This window comes from Aplidium turbinatum, chromosome 8, assembly GCF_918807975.1.
Source record: "Aplidium turbinatum chromosome 8, kaAplTurb1.1, whole genome shotgun sequence".
Taxonomy (NCBI): Eukaryota; Metazoa; Chordata; class Ascidiacea; order Aplousobranchia; family Polyclinidae; genus Aplidium; species Aplidium turbinatum.
The window spans coordinates 23,423,592-23,451,017 of record NC_137479.1 but is presented as its reverse complement, the minus strand read 5'-3'; the positions used below and the strand labels follow the sequence as shown (position 1 = coordinate 23,451,017).

Sequence of the window (27,426 nt, the reverse complement as noted above, 5' to 3'; positions counted from 1 at the left end):
TGGTGAGGACTTAGCTAGCTAGATGCTGGGGTTTTTTTTGGTCATTTATTGGTCATTGACCAATTTTTTAGCAAAATGCTCGAAAAAAATATAGTTAATTCGGTCGAAATGTCTGAAAAAATATATAGTCAATTGACTATATATGACCAAAAATGACCGAATAAATAAAATTGATCGAATTTTTTCAAGTCATTTCGGACAAATGACCGAAAAGTCTCAGCAAAAAAAAAACCCAGGCTAGATGTGATACTTTGTTGGTGTCAATATTCATCAATTTCAATTCTTCTGTAGTACTCAACAATTCATAAAACAAAAAAACAATTTACCGGTACTTATAATGTCATTCTAGACTAGTGTGTTGAACATTGTTTATTGCTCATACAGTTGTTGAAGAAAAGTATTAAAATGTGGCTAAATGTGTAATTGTGTATCTCAACTATAAGGGTTAACAAAGTTATGTACAATTTGCATGCACTTAGTAACTTCCATTTTAAGTTTATCATAGCATTTTTTTCTAGCATAACTCAAGAATATTGCAACATTCTTGTATTTATTTAAGAATTTTTGAAGGAATACTAACTATAGTATTGCAACTATTGTATTTTATTATTTGGTGTTTTAAAGTTTGCAAATTGAAATTTACCTCTCTGATATGTTTTATTTTTTCAGTTTAAAGCATTTTAGTGAGTTCAAGAAATAGTGAAACAAAATGTCCTTTTGTTCTTTTTCTGGTGAAGTATATAAAGACCATTTCAAAACAGGTTGGTTAATAATGCAATTGAAAATGGAATTTTAAAGCACATTGCTGCAGCAGAGATAGCTTGACATAAACTTTATCATTCACTCAATTAAGAGTTTATTATATTCTAATCTTTAGTTTTTCAAACTTATTTTGTAAAATAAATTTGATAAAACTGACATCTTTTTAAAAGTTTTAAAATAGCTTTATATATATGTAGAGAGAGAGAGAGCAATAATTACATGTTTGTTGATGCTTCACCTTTTCAATTTTTATCTTAAGTTAAAACGGTGATGAGAGATGTGATTTATGGTTTGCTAATGACTTTTTTTTTCTGCTTTTTGTTTAGAAGAAATTGTTGATTGGTTTTATATTTTTTTTCTTCCTCAATAACTTAGTTTTTTCCACTAGATAGAAAAATAATTTTGATTGACTTGCTAATGGCTTGATTAAGCATGTGTCATGTGATGCATGCTAATACATTTGGTTTAACATTCCAAGTGCAAAAATGTGATTTGTCATGAAGAGGATTGATTTATGTCATTTAGATTTTAGACCACTGAAATTTAAATTATCATTATATTAAGATTTAAAACGTTTGTTTAAGCATATTTATTGTTTCAGTGTTTTTATTATTGAACTTCTATTTGAATAAGTGTTACACCTGATGTTTGTTAGCTATCTAACATAAAACCTCAGGTAGTGTATGACTTAGGCTATCTATGTTAGTTTTTCTGTGATAATTTTAGCTCTGCTAGCTGCATTGAGGACTACGGTAAGTTTGCAATTGTTACAATTTATCCCTGGAATATTGTTTTAGGTATATACGTTTGTTCTAAGTGTGGATACGAGTTATTTTCAAGTGTTTCGAAATTCGAACACTCTTCTCCATGGCCAGCTTTCACGGATACGATAAAGGAAGACAGCCTGTCTAAATATCTTGAATCCCCTGGAGCATATAAGGTATATATATAATATATGTTTAATCTTCAATGTGGACATGTATTCTTTCTTTCTTTTCACTCCGCATAATCCGTCATTTTTATAGTGTTTCAATGAATTTAACGTTTGCAGATGTTGAATCAATGTAAAAATGACGGATTTTGTAGTTTGGGACTGCATGAACAAGTGTTTTCTCTAGATTTGTACCAAAATTTTGATTTCTTGAAGGTTCGTTGTGGAAAGTGCAACAACGGCTTAGGCCACGAGTTCATTGGTGATGGTCCCAAAAAAGATCAATCAAGATTTTGAATATTTTCAGAATCTTTAAAGTTTGTTCCAAAAACCTGTAAGTGTTTGCAACTGACTGTTTATAGTCAAAAATCAGATTTTTTCAGTAAATACTTAGGCTATTGAAGGAATTTTTCAGGATCATAAATGATTTTCTTAATCTACTAAGGTTTTTTTTTGTATTGAGTAATATATACTAGTACCATCTTTCAAGTGAAAGATTGAAGTATAGCTTTTAGTATCTTTCTGAAAGTGTGGTGCATAGAAATCAATTATATATAGATTGTTGTTGTAATCAATAGTTTTTTAATTTACATTTACAATACAAAATGTTTATTGACATATCGTTGGAATGAGTTGTTTGTACGCTTATAAGTTCAAGTCTTCACTTAAGTTTCAGATATGTTTGAGATCATTCCAAAACTTTTATTTGTGAGTTTTTTTTACCATTTGACTCTAGGGTCAAATCATTATAATTCAACAAGGGGTGTAACCCAATGTCTCAAAAACTCATAAATTTTTGATATAAGGTGCACTTGAATGAGCTAAATCCGATAAAAGAAATTTCAGTGAAATCCATCGAGAAATGGCGGAGCTACACAGATTTGATTGTACCACTAGAGGCGCTGTGCGCGATATGGTAAAAATACAAATATTAATAAAATTCGCAGTTCTAATGCTAGGAATGTGGCGAAAACTGGTAATGTACAATTTTTGGGGGTGTAGAATTCAAAAATGAGATCAAATTAAGCAAAAAAGACTTGCAAATGGGTCAAAACTGGGATTTTATTTTCAAAAGTGACCCATTTCAAGCGCGTGCCCTCCGAAAAGGGGATGATGTTTCGAAAAAATAAAAATAGGAAAATGACCTTCAGGAATCAAGGAATCATGTCCAATATTCAAAATAGGTGCCCCAATGAGTTGTAAAAAACTTGTAAAAACTGTATGAAAAATTGTAAAAACTTTTCATGTTTGAATTTGATCAATAAATTACAGTATCTTGTGCTATTTCAGAGTTTTTTTTCATTGCAATTTTAAAATTTAAAATTTGTCTATAAAACGCATTGGGGCACCTATTTTGAATATTGGACATGATTCCTTGATTCCCGAAGGTCATTTTACTATTTTTATTTTTTCGAAACATCGTCCCCTTTTCGGAGGGCACGCGCTTGAAATGGGTCACTTTTGAAAATAAAATCCCAGTTTTGACTCATTTGCAAGTCTTTTTTGCTTAATTTGACCTCATTTTTGAATTCTACACCCTCAAAAATGGTACATTACCAGTTTTCGCCACATTCCTAGCATTAAACTGCGAATTTTATCAATATTTGTATTTTTACCTTATCGCGCACAGCGCCTCTAGTGGTACAATCAAATCAGTGTAGCTTCGCCATTTCTCGATGGATTTCACTGAAATTTCTTTTATCGGATTTAGCTCATTCAAGTGCACCTTATATCAAAAATTCATGAGTTTTTGAGACATTGGGTTACAAATTGCAATTTTCTTGTTGAAATATAATGATTTGACTCTCTACGGTATTACGTGCAAAGCAATAAGTCATGGGCTCCTGTACCCTTCAATCATTCCATCTGGTTTCATTTGCCAAAATTGTAGAAAGTTATACATGTACTAATTAAGAAATTTCACTTTGCGTTATGGAAGAGTGTTATTCATTTTAACCCCAAAGCACACGACCACGATTATTCTTTTGTGACCATGCTCTTTTTTGAACAAGACGAACATGGCTTAAAATGTCCAGAACACCTTGTACTTTAATCTCATTGTTGCTTATTACCTATTTTACAGGAGCTGAAATCTTAAAATTGACCACTTTCACCCCCTTTTCCAACGTCCGATCATTTTCTTGCGTAATTTTTCTCTATGTCACATTTGCCATGTCCGATTCATAAACTCAGGTCCATAGACGTACTCTTCGCGCCAATAGTTCTCTCACCGATCGCTTTGTGTTTGCGTTGAGTGAACCTGAAAAAGCGAATTGCAGAAAGCATAGAGTAATTGACCATTTACACTGTTACATTCGCAGACAGCAAAATTCGTCATTTTTTACATTAACGGATTTTTCCGGAGCACGTCTTTTAGGTGCAGACAGTTGGCTGCAAAATAGGTGTTCACACTGTGACGTCAGGATATTTGGTGCGGCGCATCGACAGTTAAGGGCTATTCCCTGTAAGAGTGTAAGGTATATTTTATTAGGTGCTTGATGGTAATACTGCAGACAGTGGCGTACGCATGATTTTCTCAAGGAGAGAGGTATTTGAAATGCTTTTTGAATCGAAATGAAACAAAAACGAATTAAAAAAATTCCCATTTGCTAAGTACAATTGGCAAGTTATATTTTATGAGATTCGCTGTACTCAGCTTGCATTGACGATATTTTGTTAGTTTGCAACAGCTAGGTTGCTTATTTGGTTAGATTTTGTATTTAAAACTAGGTGGGTTTTTAGCTGTACTTACATACTAGTCACTAGTCAGGCACTGCTTAATGATGTTTCAAACTGAAATTCACTCTGTAATACAGCGGGGATAACTGTCGCATTATCAAGCATTTCTGATAAATGATTATGAGTGTAATTTGACACACCGAAATGACCGGCGCCACAGTTTGCTGCATCTAAATATCTTGGCGCCACAGTGAGCGCACTTATTTGGCAGGCAACTAACTGTCTGTGCCTAAAAGACGTGGACTCGATTTTGCTTTCTGGGTTGCTGCACCGTTTGTTGAGATAAGAAAACATGATAAGATGATAATGTTTACAACACAAGCACTAAGCAGCTTTTATTTTCTAGAATGCAGCAAACAAACGAATGCTGCAAAGTATTCTTTGTTCGCCTAGGCTGAATTGGTAAATAATTAATAAAGTTACTACGATTGTCATTTGTGTGACTCGTTGATGTATTTTTATCTTCAATCGTATACTCACTTTTCATACAAAAGTTCTTTAACGAATCGTTGCTTTGCCGCGTTGAAATTACTGTGATTTGTCATCCCGTGAAATAATTGTATCAGCTCTTATTCTTTGAAAATGTGCTTGCATTGAAACTTCATGAAAAGGGGGTGAGTTCAACCATACAAGAAGATAAGTGCACTGTGAACAGGACAAATGCAATGAAGATAGCGAATAAAAGCCATACCGATGGTGGTTTGCGATTGGATACTAATTGTCTTGCTCCTTGCATTCATTCTCATGTATCTTTGACATATTTCTATAATATTGCACAATTGAATGTTTTTCTAATCGTTCGCAATAATTTTTGCAATAATCGTTTAAAATGATGAGGTTTTTGGTTTTTCCCGAGGCCTATTTTGTAGGCCACGAGTTTATCTCAATTTTTAGTCAATCTTTTGATGTCGTCAGCTCTAGAAAATAGTTTTATTACCGGTACAGTCAATCACCTTATAAAAGTAGCCGGAGAACAACCTTCATAATGGTGAATAATACGTCACGGTGTAACGCCTGCCACATCAGCCAAAGCCTATCTATTCTGAGACGGCTTAGCATGTCTTCCATCTCCACTCGGAAGGTCAAACTGGAAGAGGCGCAAATGATATTATCAGCGTCTGCAACTTGTTTCATCCACAAGATTGTTGCTCTACCTGCAACAGCCTTCCATTGAAGTCTGGGCAAATAGTGACAATTTAGACCAGTAAAACTTTTTCTAAAACCTAAAGAATACTTTCATGTTTTTTTTAATTTTACAAGGGCGTCTTTTACTGTGGATTTATGCACTTGCTTGATGAAAGGCGATTGCTGAATTACTGTATTGGTACCGTACTTGTTAGCAAAGGGAGAACATAATTATGCGCTTTAGGTTTAACTGTCGAGTGTCGACAGTACTGGAATATGCAACCTTACATTTTGTACATATGCAGAATATTTTTACTCGGTGTGTTTTCATTTATGGATTAAATCTTAATCAAGCTATGCATTGTGGTCTAAACCAGGGGTCACCAAACTACGGCCCGCGGGCCAGAACCGGCCCGCGAACTGATTTCATCCGGCCCGCCACGTGCTGCGGAAATAACAGCTGCACTACAACTGAAAGGAAAAAAGTTACCAAACTTTTTGTAAAGGACTGACGTTGCTGTTGAGCTGCACGCAACCTGCTAATGATTTTTCCATATTGTTTCTTCTTATGACATCTCAACCTTTGTTGTTCAAAACTCCAATGTTTCATCAGTGTAATATTTTTTCAAGAGCACGATGCCCTGCAGTGTAGGGGAGACCGGGGATAGCACACAGAAAGTTCGTAAATGTTGTTTTGTTGTAAACCGTAAAGCTTTGCCAAAAAAGGGTAGGAGTATCGTTTGTTTCAGAAAACCGAAAATGCTTATAAAAAGCATAGTTTCTAAGGTCCTCAAATGTCCGAAGTCACCCCGGTACTGGGGTAATTTCGGACATGCCTGGGGTCATCTCGGACAGCAATTTTATGCAGACGTTTTGAGTTGATTTGACAGTTAATACAGAATATTTGTTTTTCTTTTATATGTCCGAACCATTATGTCTTTAAAATCTAATAAATTATTCAAAAGATCTGAAAATAAGATTTTGTTTAAGTTTGATTTTTTCCACGGGGATACTTCGGCCATTGTGTCCGAAGTATCCCCGACCACGTGACTACAGGTAAATGAATAAAATATGGCTAGGCTACCTGATTAACTGCTGGTCAAAATCATCACTTGCTTATCTGAGTATAGCTTTCTAACTACAACCTCAATCAATAAAAAGTTTGTTTTGGTTAACTGCAACGGAATTATGACCTTACACGTACAATTTTGAAATCTCGATATCACTGATAAAGTTACTTTTTCGACTTTAACCTTCTAAGAAAACCAGACATACTTGCAAACTTTATCCTGATTTGTAATGGAGCCACAAAGCTTTAGCAAACGTGATTTAACAATACTCTACTGTGACGTCAAATGTCTTATCCGAGGTATCCCCGCGTCCGCAATATCCCCGGTCTCCCCTATCACAGCAGGGGATAACTTTTCCAGCAACCTTTCGATTTTCATTACAACTTTGCTATTCCACCGCTGACTTTGTTATTTATTGTGCTCAATTCAAGTCAATGGAGATTCTAAATAGTTGTATATCTTTTCGCAATTTGCATCCGGCCCGCAGCTGTTAATCTCGCAGTAATCCGGCCCTCAGAGAAAAAAGTTTGGTGACCCCTGGTCTAAACGATACTATAACATCACTTCCTGTCGTCATCAGCTCTTCTAAATGTACATACAACTTCCTTATATATTGGCATTGTTGCATAGATATAACGTTTAACTTCCTCTGACTTATTTTGTGTATTGTTGAACAAAAGCTGCGACTTCATGGTGGGCTGTTGAAATATCATTTGACCCCTTCGGGGAGAAGGGAGTTGCCATACGAGGAGGCTGAAGAACGATCGTGTGAAGCACGTTTTCATAAATTGTAGAAACAATCGCGCCGTAAATAAATGCAATGTCATCCTATCCAGTCGGCTGTTACTGTGCGAAAGCTTGTCATAGCTGGTGGTGATAGACTGGCCTGTGACAATCACCAAGGCAATGTGGACAATACTTTGAATACTACACAAGTCAAATACTCCCTATCAGTAATCGAGATTTATAAGTTTAAGAAGATAATATTAACCTCGAATTTTGGCGCCAACTATGTAACACTGTTTGACAATGCCTGTCGTTTAAAAAAATAGTGCCAGCCTACTGGGGATGTAACTTACTTGCAATCTGCCAGGGCATCCAACCGTTGTTGCTGCCGGGTTATTCATTCTATGAAGACAATATTTTTAGAAGTTTAAAATTAACGAGCATGATATTTTAAAACCTAGTTTTCTTAGGGTGGCAATTGACTAGTAGACCGTATGGTCGTCTCGTTGTCTCCCTGTCGGTATGGGAACTTGTGTAACTTTTGTACTGTGTATATTGCATATTTCAAACATGTACCTATGTTCCTGTTACTGACAAATAAAACATTGATTGATTGATAGTTTATAAACAAGCTTTTAAAGTGGGTTCATTATTCCGGTTTGGGGTGATGTGCGTTCTGCAAATTAAGGCTGTTTCACATGCTTTATTTTCTTTTTTTTATCGAAGCACCATCAACAAAAATTGGTGTTGAAGCGCATCCGCATAATGTTTATTTTGGTTTCACGAAAACTTATTTTTTCGGAACGGAACCAAGACAGTTTCACATCGAACGCACTTTTTTTTATTCAAACAGACCTAGCCTATTGCAAACAACGTATGAAACTATCATTGTTTTACGCTTTCAAATGAACATTATTGCCTTTCAATGTGGGCTACTTGCGCAATCACACAAGATAATGCTCGGTAGCCTACAGCTTGTGATGTCATAGTGTAGTTCATCTTATATGTCGAAGGCACAAAACTTGACACCGGTATGAAAATAGCGCAATTTATTAATCAGATGTAGTACAATACTTTTTGGCGGTGTAGTTACAAATAACACGAATGACAATTTCTAAAACTCTATAAAATTTCTCTCGTCTCAAAAGCTCGCTGGATGGGTATTGAACCCACGACACGGCAAAGGTACTGCACAGTAGGTTCAGATATGCAATGTTGTGGAAACATGTCGAAACGAAATTCAGTCTTGCAGAGTGATCACCTTTTAATAAGCGGAGATTTTTAAACAGTCAGTGAACGAAATAAAATCACGTGTACTATGTGGCAAGTATTGTAGTGTCTGATATAATTTTTGCAGCCTTTATTAGGGGGTTATGCATCTTCAAGAAAATTTTATACTTTTTTTATTGTGGAAAAAATTCCGATTCCCGACAAATTCGGTAGCCCTCTCAAAGAGTTCCATGGATGTAATCTTTGCTCAAAATATCGATGGAAGAATAGTTTTCGACTGCTGGTGAGATTCATCTCGTGAGTAAGCAGCTCTGAAAATACGCCACAATAGGCTAGAGATGGCGAACTGCGGGTCTCTAAGTAATTCTACGCAGATTTTCAGTGACTCACTTGTCTTATTAATAAAATAATGAACCATAAGCAAATGCTTCACCGAATATTAAATATTTGTTGTGAGGCCACATGCTATTTTAATCTGGTACAGTACCGATTTGCCATCTAGCAGCCTGGCACCATTAGGGCCGCAGCAGTGCACCATCACAGCAAGTAGGCTAACTGGGCGCTTATAACACAATAAAGGCATCGTGCGCTTCATTGTTAGCAAATGATTTTACTTGTTTGATACAAACAGTGACTGCATGCCTCTTGGCTGTTTAGGATTAGTGTGATCTAAAAATAAAAACGGTTATGGATAGTTGCTACTTTTATGCTGTTGAAACCCACGCTAAAGATATCAAAGTCGTTTGAAACCACGAACATTTGTGGTATATTTGAGAACTTTGTTTGGTTGTTCATATTCGTGCGAATCATTGTTTTCGCACATGAATTTGATAAAATCAAGCACACGGAATCGTCTCAGATCAGGTATGAGTGATGCGTGGGAAGCTGAAAAACTCCAACTATCTTCAGCCAGGGATAAAACTTGCAGAGGTGATGCAGCAGCAAGTTTCGCATTCATATTAACATGTAATTTAACGTATGGTATTAAATCCACTTTTAAGCATTAAGATATTTTTGTGCCCCATGCAATAAAAAAGGTTCGCCATCCCTGCAATAGGCAAATGTTTGCATCGTAGCGACGCAACACAGACCGGAAAGTAACGTACGAGGTGAAACTATTTTGCTTTGCACAACGCGGGAAAGTGAAAACGGACAGTTGGCCTCAAACAACGATAAAGCGGAAAGCAATGTAAAATATAAAACCAGGAAAAAATTGCAGATAATCATCAACGCAGTGAAAGGCTGTCTGACAAACGTGTGTTCAACATCACACAAAAATGGGCTCAACATGCGAACTATTTTGACTGAGAAGCGAACGAAATGGGTTATTTTAACATTGCCTTTCCGACAATAGACCAACGCAAAAACGGTCAATTTACTGGTGATAGCGCAGCAGAACTAGTAAATAAAAAAAAGGAAAAAAAATAAACAAAGAAATGATGGCACAGTCAGGTTATTGTACAAACCTTAAAAAAATCAACATTCAACAATCTTGTATCAGTTCAGCGTAAAATGATGTTATTTGGAAACAGGCAATAAATGTCGGTTCAGGTTATTTATCAGACTTAATAAAACTTGTAGCCTGAAATCGCGTTATTTCCAACCAAAACCACCGAGAACAGGTAAAATGTTACAACTGTTGGGTATGCAGTGCCAACGCATCGATTTTGTCGCTTCCACCTCCGTGAAGCTAAGAAAAACAACGAATTCGCGTTTGGAAAACATAAAAATGCGGCTGAACTTTTAAGTTGTATCTCCGTCGTTCGTTATTAATCGTTCCCTCCAAGATTGCTCCTCCTCATTGGGCGAAGAAGGGGGCGTGGTTCCAACAACGTCCAATGGCGACGATTCGTCGCTGATTGACACATCGGCGGGACTTTTCTCCAAACTGTTTGAAGTTGCATTGGACTTGTCAGAATCGTCAGGAAGCGACGGAGCAGGATCGTGTTTCGAAGAGTTTTCACCATAATGCGAGTTCATTGACTGTCTGACAGCTGAAAAAACGAATAATTAGTTGTTGATAGTTCGGAAACCAAAAAAGGTCAGCAATTAGGCGGAACAAAAAGTCTGTTCATTCAATATGCTGACTGTTAGTAAGCGAGCACATGTACGACGATTAACATGAAAATTCGTTTCTTTCTCTTCTCATGATTTCGATTTAATCCAAACAAAATAAGCGTCCCACAGTGGCCCACGAAAATAGGGCACGCGCCCCACAAAATCTGACTCGTCTTTTGTAGTCAGTAAGGACTAATAGAGGACATCTTTCCCTCAAATAACTGCAAAATTTAAAATTAGTTTGAACTTAATTGTAAATTGTACTGGAAGATTGACACTTAGTTATCAATAGCCGAGATCTTATCCCACTCATAAAAACTGATGTGCTGAAAAGCGGCTGATACATAATCGTCCACAACTTACGCAAACGTTGGCTATGGCGCAACAGAACGGATGTTTGCTGCAAAGACTGAGCGACACGTGAACTGCCCAGAAATGTGACAACCTACTTGACACTTACTGTTATTTCGGCTTTTAACGCTTAAAGATGCCATGGCGTTCACTGTTTCATTCTCGCGTGACATGCTGATCCACTCGGCATGCGATATTCGAGCCAGGTTTCCGTTCAATCCTTTCCAGTGTTTCCCTGCAAAAACATGGTGCTTTTCAAACAAGCTTTTGTGACTAAAGCAGAACGAGCTGTAATCCATAACAATATCAAATGTTGATGAAATTTTAATGCTGATCAATGTCTGCATTGAAACAGTCTGTCTTGTAAAACGGCAACAGCAAACGCATATCTGCCATCGCTACAACGCTATACAAAATCGCACAGCTATATTTTTACTTCGAAGGTACTACTACTTCGTGTCGTCTGCAGTGAACAACATTAATAAGATACGACAAGTAGATGTCCACGTGAAACCGCGTTGGTTCAATGTTGAACCGCAACCAGTGATAGCTATATTAGTCCAATGACGTCATCAGGACCAGTTCGCAGATAACTTTGTGTTGGGAGTTGTCAATAGAATTATACGTTATTGGCAAAATTACCATGAGAAAAAAGGTATATTTAGATGTGATTATATTATCGCTACTTAATAATTACTATTAGCTTAATTACGACCCCGACCAAGGCAGCATAAACTTTCTAGTTGTGTTGTTTAAACGTTGAAGCCACGTGTTGGAAAAGGAGACAATTTCGCTCGTTGGTCACAAAGCACCACCTCAGAGCCATCTTGAAGTAATGTTCAAAACTCCAAGCAAAAGTATGGAGACTACAGTTAGTGTACTTTCTATAATACTTTCCATACAATAATAGTAGAATGCATTACCTTGCACTGCAATAACTCTGTCCACAGTTTCCACGGCTTTTAAATGAGGCTTGGCAGTTAAGGCGACATCAGACAACTTGGACGCTTCGGTCTGGCCAAGCAAGGTGCGCACGCATATCTCCGTGCAATCGCAAAGAGGCCTCAATTCGAATCCGCCCTCAAGCGCCATAACAACTCGACCGTTTGCCAGTTGCCTCAACCAATGTGTGAGATAGCCAAAGCCTGAGAAGGAGAACCATCTTAGAAACATCAACCAACGTTATATGGATGTTAGTTTACGTTAATTCTTCCGAAAAAAAAAACGAGTTGTTGAAAACTTACATTGTGGAGAGACGGCGTAGCCTCCGAGTGGAGATGAGTGCCCGCTCGCGGCGGAAAATCCAGACGAAACGAGCACGATGTCCGGGCGGAAGAATTGCGCAATCGGCATGATGATGCTTCGGAACACGGCCAAGTACTCGGCGTCGCTTGTCGCGGGATCGACGCCTCCGCTGAATCCAACGTTGACATTGAATCCAACGCCTAGGTCGACACCAACCTGAACAACGCGGTTGCAGCCTGTCAACTTGATTTGTGATCTTTGATATCAAGGTATGTAGTTGACTGGAGAAAAAAATCTTTTCACTCGTGATGACAAAACGTCGACTGCGTTGCTAATTTCATATAGTCTCATTAATGCTCGAAAAATCGTCTGTTTGTCACTGACTGAGAGCACATAAGGAGCGGATCCAGCAAGTAGCTTAGGGGGGAGGGTTTCAACAAAACACAATCATGTGTAGGTTTACATTAATCTGACCTTGCAAATACACCGTAAATAAAGTTACTTTTCTGTGTTTTAGAGGAGGCAATTGCTCAGCCCCCTTGGAACCGCCACTGAGGCACATGGCTGTGACTTGGCAGCACACTTGATTGATGTTCATGCCATCCCAACCAGCTTCCTACAATCTTTTGTTATCGAGCGTACAGTAAAACTAAAGACAAAATAAAATGCGAAAAAACGTCACAAAACAACATCCATCATCCACCTCGTCCAAAGCGCCGGTCCCTGGAAAGAAGTTGCCACTGTCGTATCGATGGATGGAGATGACCAAGACTGATGGATCGTTGTAGAAGATGTTCTGTGTTCCATTGCAGTGGTGGATGTCCCAATCCAACACGAGGATCTTCCGCGCCAACCCCAAGCTCTGCAACTTCCGCGCTGCCACAGCGACGGAGTTGAAATAGCAGAAAGCCCTGATGATAAATCAATGCGATTATAATTTTTTGCTGTCTACGTTGAAATAATGTTCTGAAAAAACTCTTGTAAAATGAAATGGCTAAAAGTCAAAATAAAATTGCTGTAAAGTGTTCACCAGGCCACGGCTGTTATAATTTCTGCAACGTTTTGTTTAAATTACTTGAAAACACACATTGGCTTGTCAACCGATGCGCATTAAAACCAAGAGTAAACTTACATGGCAAGATTCTTTTCAGCGTGGTGCCCAGGCGGTCTCACCAATGCAAAGCCGTTCGTGAGTTGATTTTGAGCAACCAGTATAGACAGGTCTACGGTACAGCCCACCGCCATGCGAGCTGTTGTGAAATACAAGACAGAATTTTCAATGTTACATGTATCACCAATATCAATATGGCTTGCTGCGTTTCAAATCTCTGACCTTTTCTGACGGCGAATTGCAGGTTCACGGTAATTGTGTTTGCCTAACTATTGCAAAGCTACACTGGCGTAGTTTATTTCATGAAACAGTTCAACAACACTGTGACGTAATTTCTATTACACGTCATCTACAAAGCGTTATCACTGTTATAAACATAAATTAGTCTGATACATTTTGCGTTTCCACCATTGGACTCCAGACTTGTAGTTATCTTGGCAAGCCATGGATGGCTACAAAAGACTCAGAGACATCACACTGAATCTTGACACGTATTAAATTTAGACAGCAAGATATGCGAAAAAAACTTTTGTCCTTCAGAAACCAACGCACAAGACAATATTAGAAGCTAACTGAAAAATATACAATTGGAAGAAATTGTAACATTCGTCGTTAGTAGACGTTGAATCAATGTAAAAAGAATGGGTTTTTTGAAAGAAAAAAAAGATTCGAAAAGACATGAGAATAGTTACTGCTTATAAAGAGAATCTTTGAAAAAAGACTTTGTATAGCTATTTCAAAAAAAAACTGAAATAGATTTGTATAGGCTGAGGAGCAACGCATACCTGCGATGGGTACAGCGCTATATAAAAATACACATTATTATACAGTACAACAATACAGTAATTTCAAAAAGACAGTCTAAGAATACAAACCTGCATTGATGGTGGGCAGTTCATTCCACACAGTGTCCACGTCTATGCCGTTGTCCACACCCACACCGCCACAAGGTAACACAATGAACTTGCTGCAAAGGTCTGAGAACACAAACCGTTTGCAGTGACAATGGTGTATATTACGTTAGCATGCAATCACGCAGATATGCCGCTTTTGTGCTATATCTACTTGTAATACATGTCAAATCAACAAAACATAATGGCCCAGACAGCAAAATCCACCACTTTTACATTGATTCAAAGTCTGCAGACGGATTTTTCTGTCTGGGGGGATACAAAGCTGGTAAATTGCTTTGAAAAATGTTGAACGAGTCCACCCAGCCATCAAAATCTGTTTGTTTTTTGCATAGATTCAACGTCGGCATACGTCGAATCAGTGTAAAAAGGGCGGATTTTGCAGGTTGGAAAGTCAATGATTATAATATGCAGAAGGTTAGTAGGCCACTGAGGGCATTTGGAAGACAAAACGTTTTCAAGTTTGCACAGCAAACAATGGTCTATTCTTGGTACCACGCGTTGTTTAAACTTCCAGAGACACCACGCTAAAACTTTGAAGTGTTAACACTGCGGTGCCACAAACCAATGAAACAAATGTGATACATCACAGAGTGGAGCAATATTTTAATTCCAAAAATAACTTACAAACAAAAATCGAACCTTTGTGGGTTTACATCCCAGTCAGCAAGTTTGCCATTTTTTGCATTGATTTAACGTCTGCAGACGTTGAATCAAACAAAAGACGTTGAATCAACAAAAAAAAAAAAATTAACAAGATGGCTTCCAACAAAACCAAAACATGGCGAATCATAAAATTTAAAACAATGTTTGATAGAATGTTGAAGTAAACTTAGATCTGGTTGCGTTAGACCAAAGCACTTTGTCGCATCAAGGCTTACGCCTTGTGGTTGAAGATTTAGATTAAAAGGACAGGAAGACAAGAAAGCCTATTTTCGTGTCTACTTTCACACATGTCGCTCTAAAGAAGTGTCGAAAGTGTGCATCTTCCAGCGTTGTACATGGGCTCTTAGCACTCGGCTATACAACCAAAGATAAGCAACAAACCTGCTCTTCATTTCGACTTACCGAGTTCTTTTCGCGCAAGTGAAGAAGTCCCATATCGTAAAGTGTGCTCTTGTGAGTGAACAAGTTGCAACTCGTCCGTTGTCGCTTTCCGGGGTTCAAGCATTTCACAGAGGCTGTCTTCGGCGTCGCTGTCGTTTTTTACGAGACCACAGTTTGTCAAACGTTCCCAAATAGCACGTAACCTTCCGGCGTTTTCTACGTGATCGTCGCCACAAGCGCAACCATGCTGCAGCATGACAGGACTGTAAGCTATCCCCGTCGTGTGTCGGTATTTCTGAAAGCGCGTTGCAAAATACGTGAATCAACCGGTTCATTCCGGAACGGTGCAAAATCGAGGTGATGCTTTTAGGTCAGCACAGTATGATCAGGGAACTCAGTAATATCCCAATCAAAAATCAGCCCTTTCTAACATCGATCTATCGTCTGTAAACGTTAAAGCAATGTAAGAAATGGGCAATTTGCTAGCTTGAATATTATGAAAAGTATGCATTATACAAACAACTCAAGCCGTTCATGGAACTTGAATACCATGTTTAATCTTAACGAGATAAGGCACGCAAGTTCATTGTGTGATAAAGAGTTTGAACGCAACGATAAAAGTACATCCACTACTTATTAATTTGACATCGTTCGACGTTAAAATTACCTTACCACAACGTTGTACAATTTCCGATAAATTAATATCGTAAATTCAACAAGTTAGTTTTGTGTTATCAACAACTGCCCCGAAACGAAATATTCTGCTACTTTTCTTTGAAAAATTTTCTAGTCATCCAGTCCTTTTATACATTGATTCGACGTCTGCAAACGTGGCATCAAGGTAAAAAACTGATTTTCTGACTGGGAAAGGTTATTTCTGAGGGTGAAATTATTCAGTTTTACTCAATTCTGCTTTAAAAGCAAAAGTACTAATGTGGAAACCTTGCAAACAGTTAGTTTCTTCATGAAAGCTGGCGAACTTCGTGTGCGTTGGAGAGGCCTGTGCAGAAACGGCTGCATGGTTTGAGGTGTACGTGGGGCAGTGGTTGGTAGAAATGTTGAATTGATCCGTCGTTGCAAATCAACAGTCATCGCCTGGGAAAATATGCAATCGATAGATGAGATCTTGAACGTTTGAAGACGTTGTATCAATGTAAAAAATGACTGATTTGCTGTCTGAGATTGTACACAATTCAGTACGTAAAAAGTTGTAAGGTGGCTTTACTTACGGAATCACCACTAGCGGCAGTTATGGGTAACGAGGGTTCAACGGTCATGGGCTGTGGCGAGTTTCGATGGAAAATAACCTTTTCGTCGAAAGAAGGGTTGGCTTTCTCTATGGATGAATGTAAGCCGAGCCTCAAGTTTTCTCTCAACCTACAAGTTACGATTGGGTTTAAATTGAATATTTTTTTTATTAATAAAAGGGACCGAAGACATAAAAACACGTTTACTGAAGTGAATCAGTTTACAACTGCAATGCTGCTACAGAATTTGGTTATATTTCTGATGTTGAGACAGTGAAAACAAACCGAGAATAGACGTCTTTGTTTTCTAATTCACTTTCCGGGTGCGCAGAAAGCAATGAGGGGTGTTCGTGGTACTGCATCATCAGTCGCCTTTCTTGTTGCTGTTTCAGACATTTGTTGTGCTTTCGCTGTGGCAAGAAAACGTTAACAATTACTAAGCGATGCAGCATTTACCACATCTTAATGAAGCTTGAACAAAACTCAACACCTTTCAAATATTTAAACAGCTGTTAGCTAAATTCAACATACATGCATTTTTTGGCCAAATTTGATCACTAATTCGTGGTATCTAATGTACTGTATGAAATGCGAAGTCAGCGATGTCGCATGTCTGACAAAGGATGCTTTTGCGAGACTTTCCACATCGGGGCTAACGACGTAAACTTTGCAGAAATCAAAAGACATGACGTCAACCGTTGCGTCACATCGTGAAATTCTATAAATGGTTTACTGACATCAGTCTTCCGGCGAGTTAAAAATAGAATCACATCACCGCAGTCCAGAAAAACAACGAAAGGATTATAAATCTCTTTCATGTTTGTTCGCACTTCAAACTCATTTTCAGAAAGTAACATATCACAACTGTTCGAAATAAAAGCGGTACAGTTTGTCTGCCAGTGAATGTGGTGATTATAAACTTCATAAAACTATCCTTACCTCACCAAAATTAAACGTGTTATCCGATTAGTGATTATTAACCGTCATATCAACGTCGCAACACATCACATCAACGATCAGAAGGGAGAGGATTTTTCATTCTGAACTTACTTGCAGTATGTGTTGTTGCAGCTGTGACGTGGCGCTGCCAGGGGCGGACTGTGTGCGAATGAGGGCTTTATGAGGCCGCGATATTTGGGATGTCCGTATCGGGCCGTGTGATGGGGCGGCTGTTTCTTCGCCTGAAAAATTGCTTAACAGTCAAGACTTAGCTTAGACGCTGCTGTTTAACCTCAGCTGCTGATGATGTCTTTTTGTACAAAATCAAGACTTCAAATTAGTAAATAAAATTTCGAATTCACTTTGGTTTTCACTTAAACAAATCAACATTTTTTAAAATCTTACCATTGCCATATAGCATTGGCTTGTGTTGGTTATTCAGTAATAAGTTTTTGGCAACGAGTGCTGGTTCGAGCTTGATTGCTTTTGAATGATCTGGAATGTAGTTGCAGCCATTTGCGACTTGAAAAAGAACGCCTCACGTCATCAAAGCCGAAACGTTTCTGATTGGACATCGGTCCATGACAGACGCAGACGACCTTTTCAACCCATGAGCGAATTTGGTGTGAACACCGATCCGATTGGGCATCGTCGCTAACTTTCAGTAACACAACACGTCAACATCGAACAACAGCAGAGAATGACCGTAGTTTGGGTTTTGCGGCGGTGCAAGCAACTGATATGCACCTTGCTAACCAAACGCTTATCTCTGATGTAAGTTAAACCCTTCATGAATTAGCTACGTTTTTCCTCTCAGTCAAGTACTGGGACGCTGGTATATCGCCTATTGTGAATAGAAGCATTAGTTTCAGTCTCGTAAAGAGTTAATGACAAAAAATAAAAGATTACACTGTATGAAGTATGGCAAGTAGTTTGTTCTTTTACTTTGCGACAATTTAAGTGTAAACTTACATGATAAAGTCTTATATTTAGAAAAAATGTCAATAATTTATAAGCCACAGATTCATATGAATTGCAGCATCGCCTGTAAGCGCATGGACAAGCGAAGTACTTACCTTGCAATGAAGCCGCGTATTCTTTTTTGGATAAATTAATAAGTGGGTCGGGGAATGAGGCCGTTCTCGCCATGAGACGACTGAAGTCAGCTTCGTGAGGACCAAACATGACCTGATCCTGTGGATACAAAGGTTCTTTCTCAAATAGTTATCAAACTCTAGTACTTCAGTGAGTAATCAGTGAGTAAATCAGTCATCAGTGAGTAAATCAAAGAGATTATAAAACAACATGGACAGTAGGGTGTTTCATTTTTTCACCATTTTTGAAATTCAAAATGCCTGGGGTCCCATCTGGTGGTATTTGGGGTAAAAAGTTTATACCCCAAATTTTTTTCAATTATGACGTCATATTGAGGTGGTCCACGAGGTTTGAAATTTTTGGGCCTCAAAATCTCGAAATTTGGCCGTATCTCCGGAACCGCTCATCATAGATCGACAAAATTAGTATCAAAATGCGCAGAAGGGTCGGTTTCCTATACCTGATGTAGAGAATATTAAGGTCTATCTGCTTAAAAAAAAAAGTTATTTCAAAAAATCTGATTTTCGGTCTATTTTCTCCTGATGAACAGAGATCAGGTGATCAAGATAAAAGTTTTTCTGTATTTTTCCATCTTGGAAGCTGCTATTGCGCAATAATAGTCCTTGTTCGTTTTGCAAGAGATGAAATGGCAATTTAAAGGTATTACTATTATAATATTAATGTAACCGTTGAGGAAGAGGTATGCTGCTCACCTGCTTTAGATTAAGTGTCATTACGGCATTAAGGTCAGGTATTTGTAAGTCGATACAAAACTTCAAGGAATTGGAGAGAAATGTGCTTCCCCTGAATTCAGACATAGTCAGTCACTATTTTTACTTGAGGAAGAAAGTAGCCGAAACTAATCTTTAGTTTTTGAAGAAAATATCCCATTTCAAAGATTTAAAAGATGAACTGCTGAAAGATGTAGTTGGCATATGGAACAAAGGTGGTCTTCCAGTGCTTAGCAAACAGAGAAACCTATTACCTAGCACTTCTGGCATACAATTTGCCAAAGCATCGGCACTACTATGTTGGAAACAGAGAAAAAGAAATGAAGTAGTTAGATGTCTACACAGTAGCGAAAGGGACTCTGATGGTGACATGAATTGGGAAGATGATAAGGAATACGAGCCTCTGAAACCAGCTGTTTGAGGAAAAGCGTACAAGAAAGTACATTCTTTTTCCATAAATGATAGAAGTTGTGTACTTGCTGATCGTAGGATGACTTCGGTACGCCAGCAGTCAGATCTTATGAGGTCGGTTCTTGGAAAAGATCAAGTAGCTGCAATGCTGCATCACCTTCAACAGTATACCGCCAACGACAAAAAACGAAAGAAAAATCTCTAATGGAAAGTGAGAACCTTCTCAACTCAGCTTCTGTCATGCAGTTATGTTATGATGGGCGGTTGGGCGCGTTGTCGATAAAGTAGGTCGATACGTTTTCTTGGGCCAACTTGTTGATGATAATGGCATGAAGCACGAAAGTGTGCAAGTGTGCTTGCTTTTAAATCTTTTCCCAAAAGTGTGTCGGTCACTGCAGTACTGATTTTTGGCACCATCATCCAGTAGGCTTGCAGAGTTCACCTATCCCAAGTATATTCAGTCATGGCTGATACGACTGCTCTCAGCGCAGGAAAAAAGTCCGGAGTCAATACTCGACTGGTCAATTATTTTAATGATGAAGTTGGTCATGATATTCATACCCTTTAATGCATGTTCCACATAAACGAAATATATCTTTCCCATGTCATTTCTTTTGTGGAAGGCGCCAAGAAGAGTCCCGGAGCACTGCAAGATGGGGCTTTGCAAAACCAGATAGCTAGACTAGACAAGCCCAGTACTGAAACCTTAACACCAAATATTATTACGCAATAACAGCTTCCAAGATGGAAAAATACAGAAAAACTTTTATCTTAATCACCTGATCTCTGTTCATCAGGAGAAAATAGACCGAAAATCAGATTTTTTGAAATAACTTTTTTTCTGAAGCAGATAGACCTTAATATTCTCTACATCAAGTGTAGGAAACCGACCCTTCTGCGCATTTTGATACTAATTTTGTCGATCTATGATGAGCGGTTCCGGAGATACGGCCAAATTTCGAGATTTTGAGGCCCAAAAATTTCAAACCTCGTGGACCACCTCAATATGACGTCATAATTGAAAAAAATTTGGGGTGTAAACTTTTTTCCCCAAATACCACCAGATGGGACTCCAGGCATTTTGAATTTCAAAAATGGTGAAAAAATGAAACACCCTAATGGACAGGTTATACCACAGCTAGCAAAGGTTGTCTTTTTACATGTTTTCAACGTATATGCGCGTAGGTTCAAGTCTCTAATTACATTAATTGCTTCAATCTATGCATTGAGGTTTCAAGCATCCCTAGAAGAAACAAAATGCTGGATTTTTCGATAACTGATATTCTTAAAGTGAAGAGAAAAAAATAAAAATGTAAAGATGTACATAAAAGCGACGGTCAGCGGAAAGGCAGAGGACGAAAACAATGCAAACTGTTTGACTCTAAAGAAGATGAAACGATTGGAGAAGTATGTATTCTCAACGCAAACTTTTTAAGAATACAAGGCACTTACTGAGGGCTTCTTGGCGATCCCTATGGAAAGGTTCGGCAAGGAAGGAGAGGTGTACAAATCTCCCGCAATCCCGCCAGGCATCTGTGGATTTCTATTACGCAAATCACTCTGCGACAATGAAAAGAATGTCAACTACGTACTAATTACAAGTAAAACAACTTTCGGTAAACTTAAACGAAAAAAAATCTTTTAATTCAGATTTTAAACCTTGGACTTCAGATAGAATAAGAGGGATATGATAAATCTGAGATAAGGTCTGCATAAAGAAATATGATATCCTACTTCCTATTTAATCCGCTGAAGATTGTAGAAAATTTGTCTACAGATATTAACTAAATTCAGCTGAAATCGCTAAGTTTCAGGTGATGACTGAGTTATTTAATAAACACCTGAAAAGTTTGAGTAATTTTACAAAAGAACCATGAGCAGCAATGAAATACGCTAATGAACATGCAAGTATTCTACTTACAACAAGTACTCACCATATGATGCCCGGACGTAGAAGCATCACTGTTGATGCCTGGCGGGGAGCTTGGTGAAGAGTTTGATACATTGTTATGTTTGGCCTCTGCAACTAAACGTAAAATAAAATTTATAAAATGTCAAACAAACTGGGGTGCAAATCGTTTTGAAAGATTTTCAAAAACCGAGAATGTGAAATATTGGTACGTTTTGCTGTCTAGCTTCCAACCTGCTAACGAAAACGTGTGAAGCCGAAATATATCGTTTGTAGCTTCAACTGGAAATCAACTTGAAGGCCCTTGAACTAATTTGGCCTCTCTTGTCAGCAAACAAGTTAAAAATCATTACCAAAACACACACTCCACGAAATGCCCTTTATTTAGTTGGAATGAATCTTTTTCTCATTTAGTTTATTGTAATATCCCGAAGTGTATAAATGCATTGTGAACGTGACAAAGGAGACTCAAAAAATGTTTGTTTATGGCTGGTTGTCTACGTCGCAATGCTGAAATGTCCGTATGGCGTGGCATATAAACACAATCTAACTAAACGCTAAACCAAAACTAAGGAAAAAAGTTTTGCAATGCAGGGTTCTGGCAAAAGCAAAAAAATTACGCACGGGTCCGTCAACTTAAAAGTCTAAGACCAAAATGTAATTTTGTTCTTGAAAATACGTTATTTTTCCGTTTACTCCAGCTGCACAAGGAACCCTACGCATACATGAAGTTCTTAAAATAGATAAAAGCCTCGTTAGCTATGCAGAATTAATGTATTTAAACGATTTAATCCATTGTAATCCAATTTACGGCAAAATAGCAGATCTAAGCATCATTGATTTATTTTCTGCCGTCGTAGCGCAGCCAACAGTAGGTGAAAGAAACATGGCTAAAAAGTTAGCTCAAAGTTTAAAAACATTTGAAAAGGGAAAAATGTATAATTGTAGTGCATAACATATGATTATCACCAAACATAGAGGTGTAGCATGGGCGCGACATAATTGAAGTGACATACCACTTTCGGAATTGAGTTTCTTCTTAATTCTGTTTGCAATATCAACCTTGATATCATGTCTTCGTGTGAGTAGTGGGGAGGAACGCTGGTCCAGGGAAAGTTTCTGCTTTAGTCGTGAACGAACTTTTAAATTCGGCTCCGATGCTGCAAGCAATTTATAAGCAGCGGTTAAATCATATTGCAGCAAACAAAACAAATTATTATTGAAGTATTTGTATAAGAGCATCAAAGGGGAACTATGAAATCAAGTTTTGACGATGTTTCTCCTGGCAACAAATCTCTTTAAGATCAAACACACGATTTCAACCTCTTCACTAGGCCGTTTGGTCAAGACAGCATTTTGGGTACAAGTTCCTACCATGAAAGCAAAAACAAATCATAAAATAACAATGCGAAGTTTCAAATGATGCTCGAATTTTTCCATTCAGGCTTACCATGTATAGCATTGTAGCATTTGAATAATCAACAACAAACTATTTCAAGATGTTAAAATACATTTTTTATTGTAAATTGATTTTCTGCACATAGCATGCATGCTGCATTTGTGGAACTTGAACTCCATGTCAAAACAAACCTGTTTTTCTAAGTGGAAAGTCACCGCCTTTATTGTAATACGGCGAGTTCAAGATTAATGATTGTTCACTGTGGTTGTCGTCGATTTCGTCAACCAAAGGATTCCATCTTAAACTTACAGGCCTGAAACAAAACAAATTTAAAGACATAAAGATAATAACTTCGTCATGTAAACTTCAACAAACCCTTTACTCTTACATCCAGCTACTCGCTGCAAAACTTCACCCATTAATTCATTCACGTATGCATTTTAAGCTTAAAGAATTATTCCCTATGATTTAATGGAAATGTTAATTTTTAAGTGGTTTAAAAAATTTTCTCAAAAACAAAGACGCTAGCTTGTTCTTTGGAGTAGCAATAAATGCAAATCTGTTGTTTAACGAGTTTTAATTTATTCATGATTTGAAATCAAGTAATCTTAAACCAAATCAATAACATATTCTATAACAAGTAGGCAAATGGCTATTCAATAGAGCGATACTAGAAAGACAGTACCTCTCCCCTGAATGGTTAGGGTCCATTTTGACTTTCTGCCGCCCGATGACAAAATTCTGCAAGTGTTTCTTTACAGCATTCGATGCGACAGCACCTATGCAAATATAAATGTAATAAACATTTGTAACGTTTAATATTTACTGACCAGACATAGCCTTGCAATGTCGGTTTATGCTATTGAACATAAGTTTAAATCATAAGATTGTTATCTTTACATAATACATAGAGGCCAGCATTAGACTTTTAAAAGCTAGTCTGGCTTTGCAAATCTTCATAAACTAACTCCATCCAACACACTTTACTTAGAAAAGTAGTTGCAGTTGTGTCTCGCTATTTGGTAAAATACAGTTATGCTGGACTGTTGGAAAGTTTAAATATCAAACTCGTCGTGAGCCTTTGGTGCCAAGGTCTATCACCTCCGATTCACGATGTTCCCGGACTACCAAGTCTACCAAAGAAAAAAAAACAGACATACCACATTTGATAAGAACTAATTCTACAGAAGGCTCACTTTCGTTTTTCTTGTCTTTATGTTTTATTACATCCATGAGTTCATCAGATTGATGAGGGGCCATCAAGGTAGTATCACGATGCTCACGCTGCTTTGAGATCACCATCTGCACAACCATGACACAATGACACATGTTTTTATTATCATGTGGTATTGTGGGTGGAAAAATGCTTTGTCTAGCGGTTTATATTATCAGTTTGAGTGTATCAGTTACTGTAGATACAAGACAAATATCACACTTTAATTGACAAAATCATTTGTGTTTTTATCAATGGTCAATTGGTCATGATTACTTTAGTATATATAAAGAGACATTTTTATTTCCAACAGGTAAAAAATAAGTTATGTATTTGCCAGCATTCAACATTAATAAATATTGACTGTAGTAAAAAAGATACGTTCTCATAAAATAGCTAATAAAAAATTGAATACAATAGGCTAATTAATTATTAAGCTCAAGTGAAATTGGACAAATATACAAATGAGACATCTATTTTCATTATAAATATAGACTGCACAATTAATATCACAGCCCACTCTGGTCCTCTACAAAGATGTGTTGAAATAGTGTAACAACAAAATGTTGAAGACTTGATGATACAGTGACCTGAAGATGTTCCTGAAGCTGTAGTTGGTGTTGTTGCTGTAAGGAACTGTTTTGGTAATGAAACTGTGCCATCAGCACCTACAAAACACAACATACAAAATATAATTTTGGTAGCACTATACAAACCTAATTATTTCAGATCAAAGCATTCAACAAACGACAAGTTGACACACAAAAAAAAAGAGATGTTGTATGTCCCAAACTCCCAATGTTCCTAAACCATGATAGTACTTTCCGTTGAATGCTTTGAAGCCACTCAGCATAGTTTAGTAAGCTAAGCAGGTGTATACTGTACAGCACTACAGCCCTTTCTAAAATACATGACTTCTGATACCAATAACTGTGTAAGTAACAATTCATACAGACAAAAGTTGTTTCATGTATTATGGAGAATGAAGTTGTTACAGCATAGCCTATTTTATTACCAAAAACAAATAATATGACTGTGTATTGTGTAACTTTAATTAGTTTAACAACGTTCTGTGCATCAAAACAGAAGACTTCATTAACATTCAATAAACTTTTATTATTCTTCTGATACTTTTGAATACCTTCTAGACCAGGAGTTCTTAACCGGGGGTGCTCGCACCTCTCAAGGGTGCAAGAGCTTGTTCTAGGGGGTGCGAGAATGTTCAATTATTGGTGTTAGATATAAATGACTGATTAGAGGAGTATCAAAATTTTCTTGCCTGCTTCAAATCAAAACAAAAAATAGATTGAATCCGTGACATGCGAGTAGCACTCAGCACCAACACACAATTTGATGCCATCATCAACAGGAAACAGCAAAAACGTCACTGAACTTGTTGTTTAACCATTGCTACGGAGAAACTACTTTGTATTTTTCAAATAACTAACGAAATAAAAAGAACAGTTTCGGAGCCAACTGTTGACAATTGGTAATGCAGAAGTCGACATTGTGCCTGCTTTTTGCTATTTTGGAGGCATGATTGGGCAGTCGAGACGATGTATGGATTCCATCGCAATGAGGATGCAATTGGCATGAAAAAGTTTTTGTAAGCTTATCCCTATCCATACGAACAGGTATATTCCCTTCGGTGGTTGAGATCACGTGTATAATGTGCATGTGAGGAGTGTACTATTGTATGCAAGTGAGACCTGGCACATCACTGTCGATGAGCAAGATCAGCTATGTCATAATGACAACGCCATGGTACGTCTAATCTGTTCCACGTGCCTTTCTGATTGGTTAATGATGAAAGAGTTTAGATCCAGGCTTGGCATCCGCATCTATCCACCATCATCACTCATCAGGTGTCATTAGATGGGAAAGACTGCTTTCATAGGGACACGTGCAACCCATGGAAAAAATTACAAAGCCAAGAAAATTTAATCCTTTAACATCCATAGAAATAACCCTCGAGTATGTCTTAAGAAGACCTGCGATTGGCAGAACCACAGATCTTGTCTTAGTCGATCCTCAAGACTGGGGGTATGGAGAAATGTCATCAAACAGAATAGAAGATTGGTGACCACTGTAGTGTAAAGACATAACAGCCACCAAACCTCGCTGTATGACAAACAGGAGACATTAAATCGTGGAGATGGATTGAGACACAAAACGAAAAAAAACGTATATAACTTTAAAATCCCCCATATCAGGAAAGTATCATATTGTGTTTCATCATTGTTAGTTAATGTTGTGTGAATAAAGATAATTAAACATGTAAACAACATCACTTTTGAGTCATTCTAGAAAGGGGTGTGAGAACTGGTTGGTAATTTCAAAGTGGTGCCAACAAGGAAAAAGGTTAAGAACCACTGTTCTATGTGGACTTAAAGATAGGCTAGATATTAACAATGAAAAGTACGGTACGGTATTGTAAGAGTTTTTACAACACAAACAAAATCACGTTTCAAATTAATGAATGCTTGACATTTTTAATTTAGTCTTGGATTAGAATCAGTTGACTACATTTACAATCAGTTGATACAATTCGCAATTTTATCTCGCTGACCAGTATATTCAATTCAGTAATGTCATCTTTTCATATACAATTTATACATGATAGTTAAAAAATGAAATTGTTTTCTAGCAATCATACTCCAGAACAAACAGTTTACAATCAGTTGATAAAAGGCAGACTATGCCAATGCAAAGAACTATTTTAAAGAACAAAATATTGAGATTGCAATACCTTTTTGTCCATTTCATGCTGCTGACGCATTTTCTCAAACTTTTTCTCATAATGCTTGTCATCCATGATGGAAGGAAAGGTTCTGGAATTGGTTGGACTGTGTAAAGTTATATCATATTCTAATGGCATTCTCATACATGTCTACAAAACTTAAAAATCTAGGAAGTATTGGTAAAATTGAAAAGATCACTTATTAAGTATATATCCGCTGTACTAGAAAAAGTGAACTGCTTTTTGTTTAAGTATTTTTTTGGCAATAACAGCATAAAATTTATCGAAATTTTACACACAATTTTCTTATGGTATTATCAATACATTTACAAACTATCTGCGAGTTCAATTGCAAATCATGTGAGTGTTGACAAGTTCAAAATCGTCAGGCATAGTCTGAGCACAAACTGTGTTTTTTTATTTTAAGAATTCATTA

General features: G+C 37.4%; 1 protein-coding gene and 1 pseudogene across 2 annotated transcripts; one reads left to right on the top strand and one right to left on the bottom strand.

Moving 5' to 3' along the window:
* The first annotated feature begins 667 nt into the window (after positions 1 to 667).
* On the top strand, positions 668 to 7,987 carry LOC145775847 (methionine-R-sulfoxide reductase B1-A-like; annotated as a pseudogene). Its single transcript, XR_014290176.1, has 4 exons — positions 668 to 761; positions 1,560 to 1,702; positions 1,910 to 2,027; positions 3,777 to 7,987. The product of XR_014290176.1 is annotated as a methionine-R-sulfoxide reductase B1-A-like (transcript).
* A 400-nt stretch (positions 7,988 to 8,387) lies between these two features.
* Positions 8,388 to 27,153, bottom strand: LOC145775846 (histone deacetylase 5-like). Its single transcript, XM_082587228.1, has 22 exons — positions 27,000 to 27,153; positions 24,841 to 24,918; positions 24,234 to 24,339; positions 23,723 to 23,816; positions 23,229 to 23,350; positions 22,655 to 22,798; positions 21,664 to 21,755; positions 21,182 to 21,289; positions 18,569 to 18,686; positions 17,898 to 17,987; positions 17,604 to 17,734; positions 16,839 to 16,963; positions 16,536 to 16,683; positions 16,249 to 16,401; positions 15,328 to 15,601; positions 14,224 to 14,325; positions 13,370 to 13,487; positions 12,941 to 13,148; positions 12,237 to 12,453; positions 11,916 to 12,137; positions 11,102 to 11,227; positions 8,388 to 10,577 (listed from the first exon to the last, which is right to left on the bottom strand). The coding sequence occupies exons 1-22, from the start codon at positions 27,132 to 27,134 to the stop codon at positions 10,327 to 10,329; spliced, it is 3,162 nt and encodes a 1,053-aa protein (XP_082443354.1). The 5' UTR covers positions 27,135 to 27,153; the 3' UTR covers positions 8,388 to 10,326.
* Between the last annotated feature and the right edge of the window lie 273 nt (positions 27,154 to 27,426).

Coding starts and splice junctions, on each gene's coding strand:
- LOC145775846 (XM_082587228.1), bottom strand. CDS start 27,134: ATGAGAATGCCATTAGAATATGATATAACTTTACACAGTCCAACCAAT. Junction 16,684..16,838: donor AACAAAGACGTCTATTCTCG/GTTTGTTTTCAC, acceptor CGTAACTTGTAG/GTTGAGAGAAAACTTGAGGC. Junction 13,488..14,223: donor ACTGCCCACCATCAATGCAG/GTTTGTATTCTT, acceptor ATTTCACAACAG/CTCGCATGGCGGTGGGCTGT.